A 20,906-nucleotide genomic window follows, 5' to 3' on the forward strand; every position below is an offset into this window, starting at 1 on the left:
AGGTTGTTGCTGTAAATAATTACATTATCGCTTCCTGCCTCAGCTGGTAAACAATAACCTTATAAATACTATCACTGCGGCAAACATTGGGGGGGGGGGGGGGGGGGGGCAGCGTAGATCAGGTGACCTGCCAGTACCAGGGGCGGTGGGCACCGTGATGGGCTCCCTGCTCACTCTGTATATGGGGATGTGTTGGGGGCCCCCCTGTTGCCTGCGGCTGCTGTCTTCGGTTCTTTTGCCCCCCCCCCCCCTTCTCTATCATAGATTTTTCCTGGTGGTCCCTGAGACCCCTGACCATATACTGTACATGATGATCTGTGCCCCCGATCCTTCCTGTAGATCTGAGTCATCCCGAATCTGGTTCTTGTGACTCCTCAGATATCACCGCACCCACGTATCTGATAGTGATACCCATGCCCCCCACCAAAGTCCTGTCCGAGGAGCCTCATGGGGTCTGGAGTCATCAGGGTGGGTGTATGGTGGGCACTATAGGCACATCACATGACTCATCAAAGAAGGAATCCTATTACAGCAGGTGATGTGTATGAAGAGGTTCTGCAGCAGCCGAGGTGTAGTATGAGGTTCTACAGCAGCTGAGGTGTGTTTGATGAGGTACTGCAGCATCTGAGGTGTGTGATGAGGTTCTGCAGCAGCTAAGGTGTAGTATGAGGTTCTGCTGCAGCTGAGGTCTGAATGACGAGGTTCTGCAGCAGCTGAGGTGTCTGTGATAAGGTTCTGCAGCAGCTGAGGTGTGTGTGATGAGGTTCTGCAGAAGCTGGGGTGTGTGTGATGAGGTTCTGCAGCAGCTGGTGTGTGTGCTGAGGTTCTGCAGAAGCTGAGATCTGAGTGATGATGTTCTGCAGCAGCTGAGGCCTGAATGATGAGATGAATGATGAGATTCTGCTGCAGCTGAGGTGTGTGTGATGAGGTTCTGCAGCAGCTGAGATCTGAGTGATGATGTTCTGCAGCAGCTGAGGTGTGTGTGATGAGGTTCTGCAGCAGCTGAGATCTGAGTGATGATGTTCTGCAGCAGCTGAGTTGTGTGATGAGGTTCTGCAGCAGTTGAGATCTGAATGATGAGGTTCTGCAGCAGCTGAGGTGTATTATGAGTCTCCAGTCGTGTCCTCTTCTCCTCCGTACTGGTTTTGTAACCTGATAATATCTCCCTGGAGGCCAAGAGTCTGAGTCACCACCGTCCCCTCCCCCCAGACACATGGATAAAACAGCTGTGCGGCTTCTGCGGACCGGACCCAGAAAAGACACCAAACCGGACCAGGAGACCAGGCAGGAACAGTGATGTCATCACACCAGTGTAGCGATGTCACTCTGCACCCTCACTCCAGGTTGTCTACACCCATGACATATCATACATAGTTGTCACCCATAAGTGATGTCACATGACACAGGTGTCACCAATCTATCAGTAATGTCACATGACACAGGTGTCATCTATCTATTAGTGATGTCAAGTGACACAGCTGTCACCTATCAGTGATGTCACATGACTCAGCTGTCACCTATCAGTAATCTCACATGACGCAGCTGTCACCTATCTGTGATGTCACATGACACTGCTCGCTATCACCTCTTGGTGACGTCACATGACATGATGACATCACATCTGCACAACAACTCGTGACTCTCCAGCTGGTGAACTCCAACTCCCAGCATACACTGAAAGTTGGCCGGTTCCCATTATTAGATTATTAGATACACAGCCCAGAAAGCTGTATCACACATGATGGGATTAGATACAATAGCTCAGCAGAGCATTAAATAAACGTCTCAGCAGATAGTATCACACATACTAGGCTCAGATACAGAGCTCTTTAAAGGCAGAAGAATAAACGGTGTAAAAAAAAAAAAAAAAACAAAGCAAGCAAAATTTTCAACAGAAAGAAGGATTGACGTAGAAAGTAAAAAGAATCCCAAGATGGTCTTCATCTATATAAATAATAAGGGACTGAAAATGTTGGTCCCATAAAAAAAAAATCTGGGTGTAATGGTAGAGGAGGATGAGGAAAAGGCCAATCTAATAAATATATTCTTCTCTACTGTATTCACAGGTGAGCATTCTATAACAGATGGTATGACGAGGGATAATGTAAATCCAACCATAAAAATCACCTGCCTAACACAACAAGAAGTGAGGCAGCACCTTAAAACATTAAAATCCATAAATCACCGAGCCCAGAAGGCATTTATCCCAGAGTTTTGCAGGAATAGGGTCTAGGGGACTAGGGGAAAATATATATAAATGGGTAAGTAACTGGCTGAGTGATAGAAAACAAAGGGTGGTCATTGGGTCTCAGTTACAAGTGGGGTACTGCAGCGGTAAAACTCTGGGTAAAACCACTTCCGAAAAGGACCTGGGGGTATCGGTGGATAGTAACCTCATCTATAGTGATCAGTGCCAGGCAGCAGCTGCCAAGGCTGATAAAATAATGGGATGCATCAAAAGAGGCCGAGATGCTAAAGATGAGAACATAGTTTAAATCACTGGTCAGACCACACATGGTATATATCGGTGCTCAAAACTGTACATGGTATATAAGGACACAGCTGAACTGTCATTAAGGGAATGAGTGGGTTACAGTACTAGGACAGGTTATCATGCTTGGAGCTATTTCGTTCGGAAAAAAACAGTTTTTGGGACGATGTGATCACTGTGTACAAAATTATTAATGGACAGTAGAGAGATCTTTCTAGTGGTCTTTTTACTCCTAGGTCTGTAACCATGACAAGGGGGCATCCTCTACCATCAGCACAGACGTGGATTCTTTACTGTAAGAGCAGTGAGACTACAGGAAAACTCTGCCACATAATGTTGTCATGGCTGAGTTATCCAATAAGCTCAAAGGAAGCCTGGATAATATTATAAGTTATGGCCACTAGATTACATGTGATACGCTGATCCAGGGATTTTGTAGTCGGAAAAGAAGTTTAAAGATTGAACTTCATGGACTCGTCTTTTTTCAACCTTATTAACTATGTAACTATATAAGCGCAGTAAATAACCATTCCCAGGACGACAGATTTGGGAAATATTCCTTTAAAAACACAACATTGTAGGAAAGACACTTGTGGGGTTACGATCACAGGTCTATGTGGAAACATACTGCTGTATTAACCCTTTGCTACCTTCCTCAGGGTCTGGGGGGGGTGGGGTCAGTGGGTCATTGTGTAAGGAAGCACAGCTTGTCTGGAGGCATCATGGACCTGGCCCCCAACAACCCAGAGTCCCTGAAGAAGTTCCTACAGACTCGGTCTATATCCTTAGGGGCAGGAAATGGTGGTCTGTAGCTTCTCCATACATAATGTCCGCGTATGTAGACGGAAAGGTGCAGCTGAGGGTCTCCACCATCTCTGGAATGTCATGGATGAAACTTCAGGGGTCTCACAGTCACGTTTATAGTTTCCACCATGTTATTGGAAGTTCACAGTGTAGAACGTAGCTACTAAAAATTAAGGAGGCAACAGAGGTTACAAAGTATCACAAGATTGGGGGTTCCTGAGATTAAGAAGACATCACCTCATTTTAGGACCAAACCCATTGTCCATGTTTGGCCAAAATCAATATTGAGGAGACCCTGGAGTCACCTGGAAGGTGCGGAACCTCCAAGAGCCAACAAGTCTCGGACGATTGGTTTAGGAATAATTATACTGTCCAATCCCATGACTACCACTGCTAGCGGAAGAGTCCTTGACGATGGGGGTTGGAGTGAAAGGAGATGATAGTTGACACAACACTAATAGTAAAGCATGGACAGACCGTCAGACCCCTATATGGCCCCTGGTCTGATATCAATTCAAGTTTTAGTCAAGGATATATGTAATTCCTCCAACCTTGTGGGATCATGGCCAACATGTCAGTCATACCCACGAGAGACCTTGGAGGTGGGTGGATTGAGGGACTTGTTTTAGGGGAACACTTACGGTCTCAGGGACACCGATACACGTTTTGGATTAACAAACCATCATCTGGGAGACGTTGCCCTGTGATCCTGAAATCTGGGCCAGGAGGCTACAGGTAAAGCATCACAAAGTGCTATATCCATCTGAATAAAATTAAGTGGTCTCTTGTGTATATACAGATCCTATGCAAAGCTATGCGTCCCTATGGTTACTGACTGCCAACAATCCTTGTTTAAAATTGGCCATGCACATTGTTGGGAAACTATCAGCAATGCTATATGTTCCTACAGTGCAAAGGGCACTGAGGATGAAGGTTAGTTCCTTACCTTCATTCTTGGTGCCATTTCCATTTTATTAGAGGTTTAATCCCTAGGTTAATTAGGCACCCCCTACCCCGCCACTAGGTGGTCAGTCCAAAATCCCAGCCAGGGGGTGGATCGGTGCACCCGGTGCACATTAGGGTCATATCAGTAAGTTAAGTTTCTTCTAACCTGCTGATAGTTTCCCTTTAAGTTAGTCAATCGAATGTCCTGATTCTCCATGATGGCAGATGTTGGGGGAAAAAGGGTTGGGCATCCAGGATTGTAGCACACACAATCCCTTTGTTCTCAGGGAGAAATGTATGGTAGCGTTTTCCTTCTATTTCTCCATTCAGAGCCCATGCATATTAAGCTAATAGGAGTGTGCATGTGGGAATCTGGAGAGCTGTTTGCTAAGCTATTAGCAATTTATGGGCAGCTGTACTTCCTCTAATATGTTCCCTAGGTCTTGATAATCAATATTTGGGGGTCGGGTAGAAGGGAGCAAGACTGTGGAATCAGGCTACACATGATGTGCCTGTAGTCTGTTACCATAGAGATACATTGCTGTGCACATGAGTTGTATATGCTAAGAATAAATATATGTATTCACTTGTAGTAAAACATGGCTACTTAAGTATCCACACCTGCAACAGTTTTGCCGTTGATTTAACAGTCACATTGTTCAAAACAGTCAAACCATATGGAAAAATGACCATGACAGTATCCATCAGGGGCGGGCTACGTACAGTATGCAGTTGGAGCCTTCTTTTCGCCAGACCTTTAGAGCACAAACAATTTCTCCATCTGACCTAAAGTTTTGCGTGTCATTTTGGGGTTCTCTTACCAATGGCTTATTTGGCAGAACTAAGGGAATTCCACTCTTGGGGGGGCGTAATGAGATTTCAGCCCCTTCTTGCTCATCTTGGACTTTCCCTGGCTTGAAAACCCAAGTGCAGTCCTGTGTAGTCAGGAGGGAGGGGTAAAACATTACACAGAAGAGGAGTAGGGCGACCATCTACTCCATGGCGGTGCCACTTTGCTTTGTACAGCAAATACAGAGAATACAATCTCCTTCCATCCTCATCCATATATAAGCGATTCATGGCCCACCCACCATGGCCGACACCTCAGCGCCCCCACAAGTTATATCCACCACAGGACTGGTCCATTGTCACACGGGGGTGGTCCTTCGGTTTACCACACTGATATGTAGCCCCTCCTTCAGCTCCTTCTGGAAGCAGTTATGGACCTGCATAAAATTGGCATCCTGATCTGGGTTAAAACTGGCAGCTGTGGTGATTTTCAGGGGCTCCCTGGTAAGAGTGTACATTGAAATGTCCCCCATGGGAATGGCACTGGCGTATTTGATGGTCGCTGGAGACACTTCCCGTGATGGAGATGCCTCGGTAGACCTGGAGCTTGACCGGGAGCGTCTTCTCCGATACCTGTAACTTGGCATTCTAGCGTAGGGGGAAGAGGACGAGGTCTTTATGAATTCCCTCTTGGACTTGAACCGTATCTCTTTGTTCCGTTCTATATAGATATTTACCGCCAGGACCCCTATAGACTCCGCCACAATGAAGGACAGTGCCCCGAAGTAGAAAGACCAACCGTAGTTGTACTGGTTTTTCTTGTCCTCATCCTTTTTATCACTGGGATCCCCAGCGTTGCTGGATATATAAACAATGATCCCGATGATGTTGCTGAGACCTGGAAAAGAAGATTAGGATCAGAGCAGAGCTGCAGTGTAAAGCATCACGGAGGACAGGGCAGAAGCCTGAGCTGCTGAAGAAACAAGAGGAGTTCAGACTCCCTCAAAATTACATGATAATGTAGATCATTAATGATCATAGCAAAGGTGCAGTATAAAGTATCAAGAGGAAAAGCAGCACCCTTAAATAGCCATCTCAGCCACCTTCCCTCCAATAGTCTAAGTGATGGCTTTCAGATTTGTCTATGCTTTGTTTACCAAACCAAAAAATAAATCCCCTTCAATCTGATGTCCATTACCTGTTGTTAGGTTCAGTCTATCTCTAGTAAGAGAGAGACCAGGAAAGAAGCGAGAAGTCAAGGGTGGGGCTTAGCTTATGCATAGAGGGAACACAGGAAGTGAGGGTGGGGCTTAGCTAGTGCAGAGAGGGAACACAGGAAGTGAGGGTGGGGCTTAGCTAATGTAGGACTATGGCATAACAGTGAGGAGTATGTACTGTGCTGTCATTAGTCAGAGAAATTAGGAAAAGATCATGCAGGTGTGACCGCTGCTGGCAAACAGCACGGATGAAATGGCATAGGGGATATCTGTGCACCATGGAGGGAGCTCTAATCGGGGGGGGGGGGGGGGGGGGGGGGGGGGGGGGGGGGGGGGCACTAACATCACTTGTTAATACCCTAAAGGGTTAAACTAACAAAACCAGGCAGGTTAAAGAAAAAAAATACAACAGGTACAGTGCAACAATTGGTTAATATAATGGCACTCACCAGCCGCCACAAAGAGTATGCCAGCACTCAGGATAATGTTATTGCGCCTGTTATAGATGCGTCCGGCCCCAACGCACAGTCCTCCCAGGAGCAGTAAGATGGTGCTGAGGATTGGGAAGACACTGGAAGCGCGCACAATACCTGAAGGGGAAACAACAGGGGGCAGCGTTAGGAGCCATAGCTGCAGGGCTGGGCATTGGCATCTATGTACAGAAGACCAAAGCCCCGGACAACAACTCTCAGCATCACGTTACATCAGTGTGTGTGGGGTGGGGGTGTTAAATTGCATGGATATTTATTAAACATTGCGGCTGAGTGGCCCTGTGCGGGGTAATCGCTCATTGCCTTGTGACTGTGAATGACAGCTGCCCGGCAGGGATTCAGTGATTCGAGGGTTGCGGCTCCGGGGCTGTCATGCAGCATCAACTTCAATCTTTAAGCGGCTCCAATTACACGGCTGGAAAATCTACATGAGCATGATGACAGTCACTCTCCACGGAGTGGACTGGGGGATAGAGTGTCAGCTCTTTGTAACAAGCATACCTAACAAGTGCTATATGGAAGCACTGGAATCCATGCAGGGGGTGGGGAGGGGCTGGACCCTCACGCAATGCTCTGCAAGTCAACACGATGTGAGTGATAGGTAACAAGAAGAAGAGAGAATAGAGGCTCCAGAGTGTCCAGATGGTGGGTAAGAGGGTTTGGGGCTGATAGGATTGATCAGGTTGCTGAGAGTATACTTTGGGCAAATTTGGGTGTTAAGGACAAAGAGGTTTCTGTAGACATGAATGATGGGACAGACGGTTTAGGGACTGATGGGCAGGGGTGATGATTGGGGTGCTTAGGAAGAAGATGGTGGCGTAGAATGGTTCAGGAGTAGACAGGGTGAGTGAAAGGGGGTTCAGGACAGATGGGGTCACTACAAATTTCTAAGGGATGCAACTGGTAGGAGGATGGGGTTCAGAGATGAATGGGGCTGTTAACTATGAATGATCTGCCCGGGCTAAGTGTTGGCGCAGTCCGATGTCTTTTTTTTCCTGACAGATAGTAAACCTTTCCCTGCTTGTGTCATGTCTTCCCTTTATGTTTAGTGTGTGTCCTTAGAGAGCCCCCAACCTTCCTAAACGGTGACATCAGCCCAGTGGAGACCAGGGCACTACCGTATAGGCCCTGACGCAGATAGTAAGAGTCATGGGCAGTCTGATTTATCTGCAACATTATGCCTTTAAATCTTGATGAGTGTCCCTTTAAGACCTTGTGATTCTTTCACATGTTTGGACAACTTCAGTCCAGATATACAGAGTCTATCAGATATACAGAGTTTAGACACTTTTCTGCTGCCCTCCCCCCCAACTCAATTCTTCCATTTGAAGGCAACAAATGAACTGTAAATATTAAAAGCCACACCCAGATTTCAGCCACTTTTGAGGTTGATTTTGTTTCTTCTCCAAATGTGGATTTTACCAAATGAAAAGTGTCCTACAGGTCACCCCCTATGTTAGCATAACAGCATTAAAACTAAAAAAATCACAGTAAAAAAAAAAGTTTTTAATAAAAATTTAATAGTATAGATTAAAATATGTAAGCATGGGCTATGGGCTATGTTTGGATCAGTGAGGGGAGGAAAATGGTGCCCCCTAACCAGCAGATGACAACGCCCACCCCACCCACGAGGACCTTCTTGTCACTGAGGGAAGGGGTGTAGTAATCAGTTATGCTAGGCAACGTTAACGCTGTGCTTACATGTCATAGTGCTGATCAAAGCTGTATATCCTATGGAGGCGGACAATGCGGCCCCCGGAGAGTAAGGGCCACGCCTTGTGCAAAACTGTCATCTAACGGTTGTGGAAAGAGCAAACAAACAACCAACCCTTCAGGAACGACCCAGCGCCATGTTGTGGTGGCCTGCTTTCTCCAGTGCTATGGAGCCCCAATCGGTACGTGCATTACTTTACAGAAAAACTTTAAAAAAACAGAATGTTTTTTCTTGTCTTTTTCCCAGTTTCCGGAGTGAGATCGCTTAGTAGATGCCTTAGTAGCTCCCCTTACTCCATCCTCTCAGGCTTTGTAACAGTAATTCTTTCCTGGCGTCTTCTCTAATTGGCACATCACAGCAGCGAGACCGGTGATGGCTGCTGCCGATGCCGTAAGTGAGGAGTATTATAAGGAATGAGCGTGGTGATGACTGCAATCTACTCCAACAAGGAAATGGCTCCTAGAGCAAATCCACAGCATATAAGAGACAGTGAATCACTCCGTGAAGGACTGAGGGATGTATGATATCATCTATTTCCCTATATCATGTGTGAGAGGTAGTCACAGCCCCGCCCCCTGTATGACATCACTTATATAATATAATGACATATGATCAGACATGAGATCCACACACCTGATACTGCAGGAACAGCTATTCATCTATTACTGCTGACAACCAGCCTGTATATCATGTGTGAGAGGTAGTCACAGCCTCCCCCCCCCCCCCCGAATGACATTACTGATATAATGACATGTGATCAGACATGAGATCCACACACCTTATACTACCGCAACAGCTATTCATCTATTACTGCTGACAACCAGCCTGTAAATCATGTGTGAGAGGTAGTCACTGCCCCGCCCTCTGCATGACATCACTGATATGATATAATATAATGACGTGATCAGACATGAGATCCACACACCTTATACTACAGGAGTAGCTATTCATCTATTACTGCTGACAACCAGCCCGTATATTATGTGTGAGAGGTAGTCACAGCCCCGCCCCCTGTATGACATCACTTATATAATATAATATGACATATGATCAGACATGAGATCCACACACCTGATACTGCAGGAACAGCTATTCATCTATTACTGATGACAACCAGCCTGTATATCATGTGTGAGAGGTAGTCACAGCCCCCCCCCCCCCCCCCGAATGACATTATTGATATAATGACATGTGATCAGACATGAGATCCACACACCTGATACTACAGGAACAGCTATTCATCTATTACTGCTGACAACCAGCCCGTATATTATGTGTGAGAGGTAGTCACAGCCCCGCCCCCTGTATGACATCACTTATATAATATAATATGACATATGATCAGACATAAGATCCACACACCTGATACTGCAGGAACAGCTATCTATCTATTCATGCTGACAACCAGCCTGTATATCATGTGTGAGAGGTAGTCACAGCCCCACCCCCTGGATGACATCACTGATATGACATTGTGATCACAGCTCCGCCCCCCTGTATGACATCACATGATATAATAGTGGGGTCTGTACTTACGCAGCAGATATTCAGAGCTGTCATGGTCGTAGTCATTGTCTTCTGGAAAGTGATTGATCCTGAAGCAGTTTCCTTTGTAGAGACCTAAAAGCAGAGAATAAAACATGGTGGATGTTATTTGGCTGACGCTCTCCCATTCTCCAGGTGTGAACTGCATCTTATCGCTGCTTATGTAACAGGCTCAAGTGATGGTAATAGACCTGTATGTGACTTACCTGGGATGTGGCACTATATTCCCTTCTCCCTCTGGGTGGGAGGAAGGGAAATAGATCCAGTTTTCCCTCAGTGACTATTTGGCCACTCACTGACAGTCGTCTCGGCCTAGTGACACATTGCTATTGTCTCAGCCTTATCCTCACATTTACTTCATCTTTCTGGTGACAGTAAAGTTTCAATCTATTGTCCACACCATACATAGCCTCATAACCCTGGATTCAGATGCAATGGCTGATCCTATACAGGAGAGATTTGGGGAAAAACTGGGGAGATGGTAAACTGGGGGAAAGTCAAGAGCTGTCAACAATAAGATGGGTAGGAGCCCTACCTGCTATCTAACACTACATTACCAGAAGACAAGACCATCAGAACAGAGTGAACAGGTACCGTACTACCATGTAAGAACTTGCTGCCACCAAAGTAAAATACTCAACATCCCAGTGGAGGAGCAAGACATCACATGATGCAAGTTACCAGGGATAGTAGAACACCCAACCATCTCAGGAGAAGGCTCAACTACCATAATAGAACACCTAGACGTCAAAGTCAAGACCCAAATACCACATTAAAAGTTATCAGAGAAGACCTTATTGCCATAGAGGACCTCACCATCTGGATAAAAGACCCTTGAGAAGTAGACCCAAACAATATAGAGAATGAAACCAGAAGACTCTATTTACAAAACCTGACATTACAGTAGAACACCGAGCTTTCTTGGTAAAAGGCTCAGTCATTAGACAGAAAGACCCCACCATTACTGTAGCAGAAACGACTACCTAAGTGCCTTTTTATAAAGCCCAACCAAGATTCAACTAGCATGGTTGAAGACCTCCTATAGAAGGCAGATCTTTTATTCAGATGTATGAGTCTTGAACCATGGTAGCCGGGTCATCCACCAAGATGGTTGGGTCTTCTACTGTTGCACTTAGGTATTAGGGTATTCTAGCTGTTAACAGATCCTTGAACAAGATAGATGTGTCTTTTACTACAGAAACTTTGTCTTACAGTCTAAATGTCTAGAAGACAAAACCAACTCTGCAGAAGACCCAAACATTAGAGTAGAAAACCTAATTACCACTCTAGAAGACAACCTAGTCATCAAAATGGGAGACCTAAATACCATAGTACAAGACCCTACTACCATGAAAGTAGACTCATCAGACGAATATTTCTAGTAGAAGACCCAACCATCCTCATAGACAACCCAGTTACCTTGGTGGAAGTCCCAGTCCTCAGACTTGAAGTCCTAATAATTTTGATAGTCAGTACAGATGTGTCCAATCACCGTGACACAGTGAAAGTCAGGGTTTACTTGGCACTGACCGGCAGTAGAGATGGAAACAAAAGCTAGTACTTAGATATAAGTACATTTATTGTCTCAAACAAAAACACTGTGTTTCGGGGACAGGGACCCCTTTATCAAGTTAAAAGAGATGTGTCCATCCATCTTCATATAAGCCCCAAGTACCATAATAGGAGACCCAGACATCACTGTAAAAGAGTAGAAGACCCAATCATCAGACTAGAAGGCCTAATATTTTTTATAGAAGACCCAACTTCTGTGATAGAAGACCTAATTACTTAGAAGATCCAACAATCTTAATAGAAGACCTATCAAGACTGGTTGCTCTGATCAGCCTGCCTGGAGAACTCCCACCATCGGCTCTACTTTAAAAACTTGAAATACGCATCTCTCTTCTGGCTTTATAGCGCTTCACCCTTCCCTTCTATTCCCTGTCCTGCACAACCGCTTTCCCACCAGGTTTGGAAGATCTCACATTCCGCAGGTGGTCCAAGGCCGATAACTTCAGAGCCAAGACTTTCCACCATGCATTTTCCTGGCTTTCCCTCTCCTCGCTCAAAATGCTCTCTGCCCTTGCCCCCTGGGATTTTGAAGAGCCTTACAGCCGCACCTCTTTCTCCCTTCTCTGCCTTCCCCTTTCTCTCTTTGGGCATTCTCTTAGTCCATTTAAAATGCTCTGGTCCTCTCAATCACTCACTTTCTCTTCTCTACACCATGCTGGGTTCCCCACTGGAGCAACCTCACCCCCCATTTCTGTCTGCTTGGAAAAGAGACCTAGGCAAGTCCCACATGTGCTCCAGTTTACCCATTTCTGTTCGTTCGCCTCCCATATACAAGAAGAGCAGGTCAATTTGCTATCTCGGTGTGCTATCCTCATGTGTAAACACAGGATCTTCCCTGACGCCTTGCCTATGTGCTGGAGAAATTGTGGTAAAGAGGGCACTCTGCCGCACACATTCTGGAGCTGCGGCGGTGTGACGCTTACCCTCTGCCTTCACAGATTTTCAGACCCCATTTACCTCAGCCTATTTCCTCCTGCACATCTCTGCCATCCCCTTAAGGACTTATTGTCACTCTGTGCTGCTAGAGTCTACATACCGGCCTTCTGATTCTCCTTCTATCACCTTCTATTGGCTGCATAAAGTCAAGTACATCCAGGGAATAGAAGACCTCAGAGCTCAGCTTGATGACCGTTCCTCCTGCTTCTTTCAAACTTATTATTTGGGACCAATTCATTGAATCTACCAAATACAAAACCCTCTTGGCTCAGTGGGGGGTACATACCCCATATCCCCACCCCTTTCTCTCTCTCTCTCTTCCCCTCTTATCTCTTCCATCCCCCTTTTCCACTGACAACCTATAAGATGGGACTTTGCCCCTGTCAGCAATGTCTTTCTTGAACCTTTTCTTCAGATAGTTGCTTAAGAAGAAGACCTATCACAATAGAAGCCTCAGTCATCAGACCAGAAGATCTAGTATTTTCAATAGAAGTCATAAGACATTTGATAGAAGACCCAACTACCTAAGTACCATAGTAGATAACCCAGCCTCCATGACATTAAAAGATAAGACCACAAGGCCATATATTTTTGAGAGGTGACCCAACCACCATGACAAAAGACCCAGTCATTAGACCAAAAGACCCAACTATCATGTAAAAGCCTCAATCACCATGACAGAAGACTCTGACATCTGAGAAGATGATGTGACAGCAGTAGACCCGACCGCAATGCATTTCCTACAGTGCTGCTAATAACTGAGCATGTGTCTTGCTCCTCACATGTCTCCTCCTTAGATCTGGAGATAAAAGTTATGAGTTGGGAGCAGCATTACGTAGGGCACATGTTTTAAGTACAGTGTATACTGTATACCATCTACCGCCTGACCATATAGAACCCATATAACAGGTTGTAAACGCTGTCTGTCACCTCCATTTCTCATCGGTAGTGGCACTCCGCCGATAGGTCCAGGTCACCGGTAATCGGTGGCGACGTTTTGGAGGTGAGATATAAATGCGTTTGTTAAAGTGTCTAAAATGTTCACACCTTGAGCTGCCGTGTAAAACTAGGACACATCTCCAGTGAAAAAGTGTAAACGGCGTCAGGGAGTCACAGTGCTGGGTGGTAGACGTTCTGAACTGACATAAATACGGCTTTATAGAAGGAGAAAAGATGGCGTGCTGTCAAGGAGCGGCGCTAAGGGCGGACATGTGTCGCAGAGGCCGGGGCTCAGATGTGACTCAGTGCACAGCTCCAGGAGAAAGGATAACAAGGCTTCCTAATGAGGTGATGGGGGCAGCACCGGGGGCAGCTCCTGCCGGGGACGCCTGTCCCCAATATCTCACCAAATGCCACATCTCACATACCAGAGCGCAGCGGCAAGTATCTGCCTGTCGGCTCCGATGATCATTCATTCCGACTCATAAACCGGTGGAGTACAGGGGGCAGAGGACGTCACATTACACCCAAATGTGATGGTTTCCATCATCCATTCACTCAATCCAGCTCTGTATATATGGGCAGTGCACAGTACCACTTCTCCTGTCCTGTATGCTGGGTGTAATCCTCTGTATATATGGGCAGTGCACAGTACCACTTCTCCTGTCCTGTATGCTGGGTGTAATCCTCTGTATATATGGGCAGTGCACAGTACCACTTCTCCTGTCCTGTATGCTGGGTGTAATCCTCAGTATATATATATATATATATATATATACAGTGCACAGTACCACTTCTCCTGTCCTGTATGCTGGGGGTAATCCTCTGTATATATGGGCAGTGCACAGTACCACTTCTCCTGTCCTGTATGCTGGGTGTAATCCTTTGTATATATGGACAGTGCACAGTACCACCTCTCCTGTCCTGTATGCTGGGTGTAATCCTCTGTATATATGGACAGTGCACAGTACCACTTCTGTCCTGTATGCTGGGTGTAATCCTCAGTATATATATATATATATATATATATATATATATATATATACAGTGCACAGTACCACCTCTCCTGTCCTGTATGCTGGGTGTAATCCTCAGTATATATATATATACAGTGCACAGTACCACTTCTCCTGTCCTGTATGCTGGGTGTAATCCTCAGTATATATGGACAGTGCACAGTACCACTTCTCCTGTCATGTATACTGGGTGCAATCCTCTGTATATATGGACAGTGCACAGTACCACTTCTCCTGTCCTGTATGCTGGGTGTAAACCTCAGTACATATATATACAGCGCACAGTACCACTTCTCCTGTCCTGTATGCTGGGTGTAATCCTCAGTATATATATATATATATATATATATATATATACAGTGCACAGTACCACTTCTCTTGTCCTGTATGCTGGGTGTAATCCTCTGTATATATGGGCAGTGCACAGTACCACTTCTCCTGTCCTGTATGCTGGGTGTAATCCTCTGTATATATATACAGTGCACAGTACCACTTCTCCTGTCCTGTATGCTGGGTGTAATGCTCAGTATATATGGACAGTGCCTCCTCTCCTCTGTGTAGTTGTCTATGGGCTCAGCCTCCTCTCCTCTGTGTAGGTGTCTATGGGCTCAGCCTCCTCTCCTCTGTGTAGGTGTCTATGGGCTCAGCCTCCTCTCCTCTGTGTAGGTGTCTATGGGCTCAGCCTCCTCTCCTCTGTGTAGGTGTTTATGGGCTCAGCCTCCTCTCCTCTGTGTAGGTGTCTATGGGCTCAGCCTCCTCTCTCCTGTGTGTGTTTATGGGCTCTGCCTCCTCTCTCCTGTGTGTGTGTCTATGGACAATGCCAACTCTCTCCTGGGTGGGTGTCTATGGGCTCAGCCTCCTCTCCTCTTTGTAGGTGTCTATGAGCTCAGCCTCCTCTCCTCTGTGTGTGTGTCTATGGACTCTGCCTCCTCTCTCCTGAGTAGGTGTCTATGGGCTCAGCCTCCTCTCCCCTGTGTAGTTGTCTATGGGCTCAGCCTCCTCTCTCCTGCGTGGGTGTCTATGGGCTCAGCCTCCTCTACCTTGTGTAGGTGTCTATTGGCTCGGCCCCCTCTCCTCGGAGGCTTCCAATGCCTCACACCTCACCTTTTTCCCCCAAGTTCTCTTGCATTAGTCCTTGGACCCCTGTGTGGTGTGACCCCTGTATGCGACTTCTTTGAGTGGCCCCTGTGCATGACCTGTGTGTAAGTCCTGTGTAATGTGGCTCCTCTGTGTAGCCTCTGTGTGGTGTGGCCCATGTAATTCCTTTGTGTGGACCCTGTGTGTAACTTCTTGAGTGTGACCCCCATGTGGTGTGGCCTGTGTGGTGAGGCGCCATGTTGTGTGGCTCTTTTGTATAGTTGTGTGGCTCTTTTGTACTCCTCTGTGTGAGCCCTGGGTGTAACTCCGAGTGTGCTTTGCGTATTGTGGCCCCTGTGTAGTGTGGCTCCTATGTGGGGCCCCTGTGTAGTGTGAACCCCATGTATGTAGCCCCATGTGGTGTGACCCCCGTGTTGTGTGGTGGCACTCCATGTCTGATCCCTGTGTTGTGTGTCCTCAATGTGGTGGGACCCCATGTTGTGTGGTGGGACCCCTGTGTTGTGTGGTGTGACCCCTTTATGGTGGGACCCCAGTGTTGTGCAGCCCCTGTGTGGTGGGAGGCCCTTGCGTCATATGGTGTGGCCCTTGTGTTGGGTGGTGGGACTCAATGTATGACCCCAGTCTTGTATGGCCCCTGTGTGGTGGGACACCCATGTTGTGTGGCACCTATGTGGGACACCTGTGTTGTGTGGTGGGATGTCCGTGTTGTGTGTCCGCTGTGTGGTGGGTCCCCATGTTATGTGTTCCCTGTGTGGTGGGACCCATGTGTTGTGTAGTGGGTCCTCCATGTTGTGTGGCCCTTGTGTGGTGGGACCCCTGTGTTGTGTGGTGGATCCCCCGTGTTGTATGGCCCCTGTGTGATGGCACCCTGTGTTGTGTGGCTCCTGTGTGGTGGGTCCCCTATGTTGTGTGGCCCCTGTCTGGTGGGTCCCCCATGTTCTGTGGCCCCTGTCTCGTGGGACTCCCCTGTTGTGTGGTGAAACCTTCCATGTGTGACCCCCATGTTGTGTGGCTCCTGTGTGGTGGGACCCCCGTGTTGTGTGGTGGAACCCCTGTGACGTGTGGCTCCTGTGTGGTGGGACCCCCGTGTTGTGCGGTAGGTCCCCCGTGTTGTGTAGCCCCTGTGTGGTGGGAACCCCTTGTTGTGTGGTGAAACCCTCCATGTGTGACCCCCGTGTTGTGTGCCTCCTGTGTGATAGGTCCCCATGTTCTGTGGCTCCTGTGTGGCGGGACCCCCATGTTGTGTGGCTCCTGTGTAGTGGGTCCCCAATGTTGTGTGGGCCCTGTGTGGCGGTACCCCCTGTTTTGTGGTGAAATCCCTGTGTTGTGTGGGTCCTGTGTGGTCGGTCCCCCATGTTGTGTGGCTCCTGTGTGGTGGGACCCCCCATGTGTATCCCCCTGCTGTGTGGCTCCTGTGTGGTGGGACCCCCCACATGTGTGTCCCTGCTGTGTGGCTCCTGTGTGGTGGGGCCCCATGTGTCCCCCCCTGCTGTGTGGCTCCTGTGTGGTGGGGGCCCCATGTGTGTCCCCCTGCTGAGTGGCTCCTGTGTGGTGGGGCCCTCATGTGTGTCCCCCTGCTGTGTGGCTCCTGTGGGGTGGGACCCCCCCGGGGTGGGACCCCCCCTGCTGTGTGGCTCCTGTGTGGTAGGACCCCCCATGTGTGTCCCCCTGCTGTGTGGCTCCTGTGTGGTAGGACCCCCCATGTGTGTCCCCCTGCTGTGTGGCTCCTGTGTGGTGGGACCCCCCCATGTGTGTCCCCCTGCTGTGTGGCTCCTGTGTGGTGGGGCCCCCATGTATGGCCTCAGTGTTGTGTAGCTCCTGTGTGGTGGGACCCCCCATGTGTGTCCCCCTGTTGTGTGGCTCCTGTGTGTTGGGACCCCCCCATGTGTGTGTCCCTGCTGTGTGGCTCCTGTGTGGTAGGACCCCCCATGTGTGTCCCCCTGCTGTGTGGCTCCTGTGTGGTAGGACCCCCCATGTGTGTCCCCCTGCTGTGTGGCTCCTGTGTGGTGGGACCCCCCCATGTGTGTCCCCCAGCTGTGTGGCTCCTGTGTGGTGGGGCCCCCATGTATGGCCTCAGTGTTGTGTAGCTCCTGTGTGGTGGGACCCCCCATGTGTGTCCCCCTGTTGTGTGGCTCCTGTGTGTTGGGAACCCCCCATGTGTGTGTCCCTGCTGTGTGGCTTCTGTGTGGTGGGACCCCCCTGCTGTGTGGCTCCTGTGTGGTGGGACCCCCCATGTGTGTCCCCCTGCTGTGTGGTTGGACTCCCCATGTGTGTCTCCCTGCTGTGTTTTGGGGCCCCCATGTGTGTGTCCCTGCTGTGTGGCTCCTGTGTGGTGGGGCCCCCATGTGTGTCCCCCAGCTGTGTGGCTCCTCTGTGGTGGGGCCCCCATGAGTGTCCCCGTGCTGTATAGCTCGTGTGGTGTGTCCCCCATGTGTGTCCCCCTGCTGTGTGGTGGGGCCACCATGTGTGTCCCTGTGCTGTGTGGCTCCCGAGTGGTGGGGCCCCTGTGTTGTGCGGTGGGGCCCCTATGTGTGTCCCCCCTGCTGTGTGGCTTCTGAATGGTGGGGGCCCCCATGTGTGTCCCCCTGCTGTGTGGCTCCTGTATGGTGGGGCCCCCATGTGTGTCCCACTGCTGTGTGGCTCCTGAGTGGTGGGACCCCCATGTGTGTCCCCTGCTGTGTGGTTCCTGTGTGGTGGGGCCCCTGTGTTGTATGGTGGGGCCCCCATGTGTGTCCCTGCTGTGTGGCTCCTGAGTGGTGGGACCCCATGTGTGTCCCCCTGCTGTCTGGGTCCTGAGTGGTGGGGCCCCATGTGTGTCCCCCTGCTGTGTGGCTCCTGAGTGGTGGGACCCCCCCATGTGTGTGTCCCTGCTGTGTGGCTCCTGTGTGGTGGGACCCCCCTGCTGTGTGGCTCGACCCCCCATGTGTGTCCCCCTGCTGTGTGGTGGGACCCCCCATGTGTGTCCCCCTGCTGTGTTTTTGGGCCCCCATGTGTGTCCCCCTGCTGTGTGGCTCCTGTGTGGTGGGGCCCCCATGTGTGTCCCCCAGCTGTGTGGCTCCTCTGTGGTGGGGCCCCCATAAGTGTCCACGTGCTGTATAGCTCGTGTGGTGTGTCCCCCATGTGTGTCCCCCTGCTGTGTGGTGGGGCCCCCATGTGTGTCCCTGTGCTGTGTGGCTCCCGAGTGGTGGGGCCCCTATATGTGTCCCCCCTGCTGTGTGGCTTCTGAGTGGTGGGGACCCCCAAGTGTGTCCCCCATGTGTGTGGCTCCTCAGTGGTGCGGCCCCATGTGTGTCCCCCATGTGTGTGGCTCCTGAGTGGTGGGGCCCCCATGTGTGTGTGTCCCTGCTGTGTGGCTCCTGAGTGGTGCGGCCCCCATGTGTGTGTCCCCCTGCTGTGTGGCTCCTGATTGGTGGGGCCCCCTGCTGTGTGGCTCCTGAGTGGTGGGACCCCCATGTGTGGCTCCTGAGTGGTGGGGCCCCCATGTGTGTGTCCCTGCTGTGTGTCTGAGTGGTTCTGAGTGGTGGGGACCCCCAAGTGTGTCCCCCATGTGTGTGGCTCCTCAGTGGTGCGGCCCCATGTGTGTCCCCCATGTGTGTGGCTCCTGAGTGGTGGGGCCCCCATGTGTGTGTCCCCCTGCTGTGTGGCTCCTGAGTGGTGCGGCCCCCATGTGTGTGTCCCCCTGCTGTGTGGCTCCTGATTGGTGGGGCCCCCTGCTGTGTGGCTCCTGTGTGGTGGGGCTCCCCGTGTTGTATGGTGGGGCCACTTTGTGTGTGTCCCTGCTGTGTGGCTCCTGAGCGGTGGGGCCCCCATGTGTGTCTCCTGTGTGGTGGGGCCCCCGTGTCGTGTGGTGGGGCCCCCATGTGTGGCTCCTGCTCCTCACTCTCGGCTGAGGCGTCCCGATGTCAGGCTCCTCGTTACCAGGCAACCAGCCGCCTCACACACACAGTACCGGAGCGGCAGCGGTGACAGCCCCGGAGCGGCAGCAGTGACAGCCCCCATTGTCGCCGCTATTGTCTCCGCTATCAGCCGCACTCACCCTCGATGCAGCAGATCCTCCAGAGCCCGGAGTGGGTGAGGTCCCCGCGGGTCTTTCGGGGCTGGCTCTGGGGGTCCTCCATGGTCAGGTTGGTCCCGTTACAGATGTGAGCCCGGGAGTACAGCCAGTAGTCCGTCCCGATGGCGATAGTCATCAGGCTGAAGGCAGCGAAAGCCCCGACGGTGGTCAGCAGCATCTGCACCCCGCGGTCACACCAGCCCATCCTGCCTCATAGTCCGGGAGCCGGGGAGGGGGGCGAGGCAGCAGCCCCAGACAAAGGGCTCCGAGCTGGGGGCATGAGGACCGGTGTGCCTCCCCGAGGGCTCAGGTGCTGCCGGGAGGGGGCGCGCGCATCACCGGAGGAGAGTCAGTGTTGTCATAGGAGCCTCCTGGACTGAGGGACTCTGCGAGATGCTGAGGATACTAACCTGCCAGCCGGACCCCGCCCCCGACACTGTCTCCGCCAATCAGCGAGGGCTATGCAAATGAGCATGAGGGGCTCTGGCTGGCTGAGACCCCCTAGGGACAAGTGAGAGGAAAACATCCCCCCCCCATAGCTGGATGGAGCATTGATGTCTGGATAGGAAACCAGCTGTATGCCAGGTCCAAGAGTCTGAGACCCTTATACACAGATCACTGGGGACCCTCATCCTCCTTATATACAGATCACTGAGGACCCTCATCCTTATATACAGATCACTGGGGACCCTCATCCTCCTTATATACAGATCACTGAGGACCCTCATCCTTATATACAGATCACTGAGGACCCTCATCCTCCTTATATACAGATCACTGAGGACCCTCATCCTCCTTATATACAGATCAATGAGGACCCTCATCCTCCTTATATACAGATCACTGGGGACCCTCATCCTCCTTATATACAGATCACTGGGGACCCTCATCCTCCTTATATACAGATCACTGAGGACCCTCATCCTTATATACAGATCACTGAGGACCCTCATCCTCCTTATATACAGATCACTGAGGACCCTCATCCTCCTTATATACAGATCAATGAGGACCCTCATCCTTATATACAGATCACTGGGGACCCTCATCCTCCTTATATACAGATCACTGGGGACCCTCATCCTCCTTATATACAGATCACTGAGGACCCTCATCCTCCTTATATACAGATCACTGAGGACCCTCATCCTTATACACAGATCACTGGGGACCCTCATCCTTATATACAGATCACTGAGGACCCTCATCCTCCTTATATACAGATCACTGGGGACGCTCATCCTCCTTATATACAGATCACTGGGGACCCTCATCCTCCTTATATACAGATCACT

The 20,906-nt window shown here is 49.9% G+C and overlaps 1 protein-coding gene across 3 annotated transcripts; it reads right to left on the reverse strand.

The window, feature by feature from the left end:
* Nucleotides 1-2,936: 2,936 nt before the first annotated feature.
* On the reverse strand, nucleotides 2,937-20,015 carry CACNG4 (calcium voltage-gated channel auxiliary subunit gamma 4). 3 transcript variants are annotated; one of them, XR_011359662.1, is made up of 5 exons: nucleotides 19,594-20,014; nucleotides 9,988-10,071; nucleotides 6,696-6,836; nucleotides 4,862-5,927; nucleotides 2,942-3,458 (listed from the first exon to the last, which is right to left on the reverse strand). XR_011359662.1 is itself a non-coding variant. In XM_069951442.1 (4 exons), the coding sequence occupies exons 1-4, from the start codon at nucleotides 19,814-19,816 to the stop codon at nucleotides 5,389-5,391; spliced, it is 987 nt and encodes a 328-aa protein (XP_069807543.1). In that variant the 5' UTR covers nucleotides 19,817-20,014; the 3' UTR covers nucleotides 2,939-5,388. The 3 variants fall into 3 exon arrangements, 2 of the variants coding, with proteins under 2 accessions (XP_069807544.1, XP_069807543.1); XM_069951442.1 differs by having other exon boundaries at nucleotides 2,939-5,927; XM_069951443.1 differs by lacking the exon at nucleotides 6,696-6,836 and having other exon boundaries at nucleotides 2,937-5,927; nucleotides 19,594-20,015.
* Between the last annotated feature and the right edge of the window lie 891 nt (nucleotides 20,016-20,906).

This window comes from Dendropsophus ebraccatus, chromosome 14 (genome assembly GCF_027789765.1).
Source record: "Dendropsophus ebraccatus isolate aDenEbr1 chromosome 14, aDenEbr1.pat, whole genome shotgun sequence".
In the NCBI taxonomy this organism is placed as follows: Eukaryota; Metazoa; Chordata; class Amphibia; order Anura; family Hylidae; genus Dendropsophus; species Dendropsophus ebraccatus.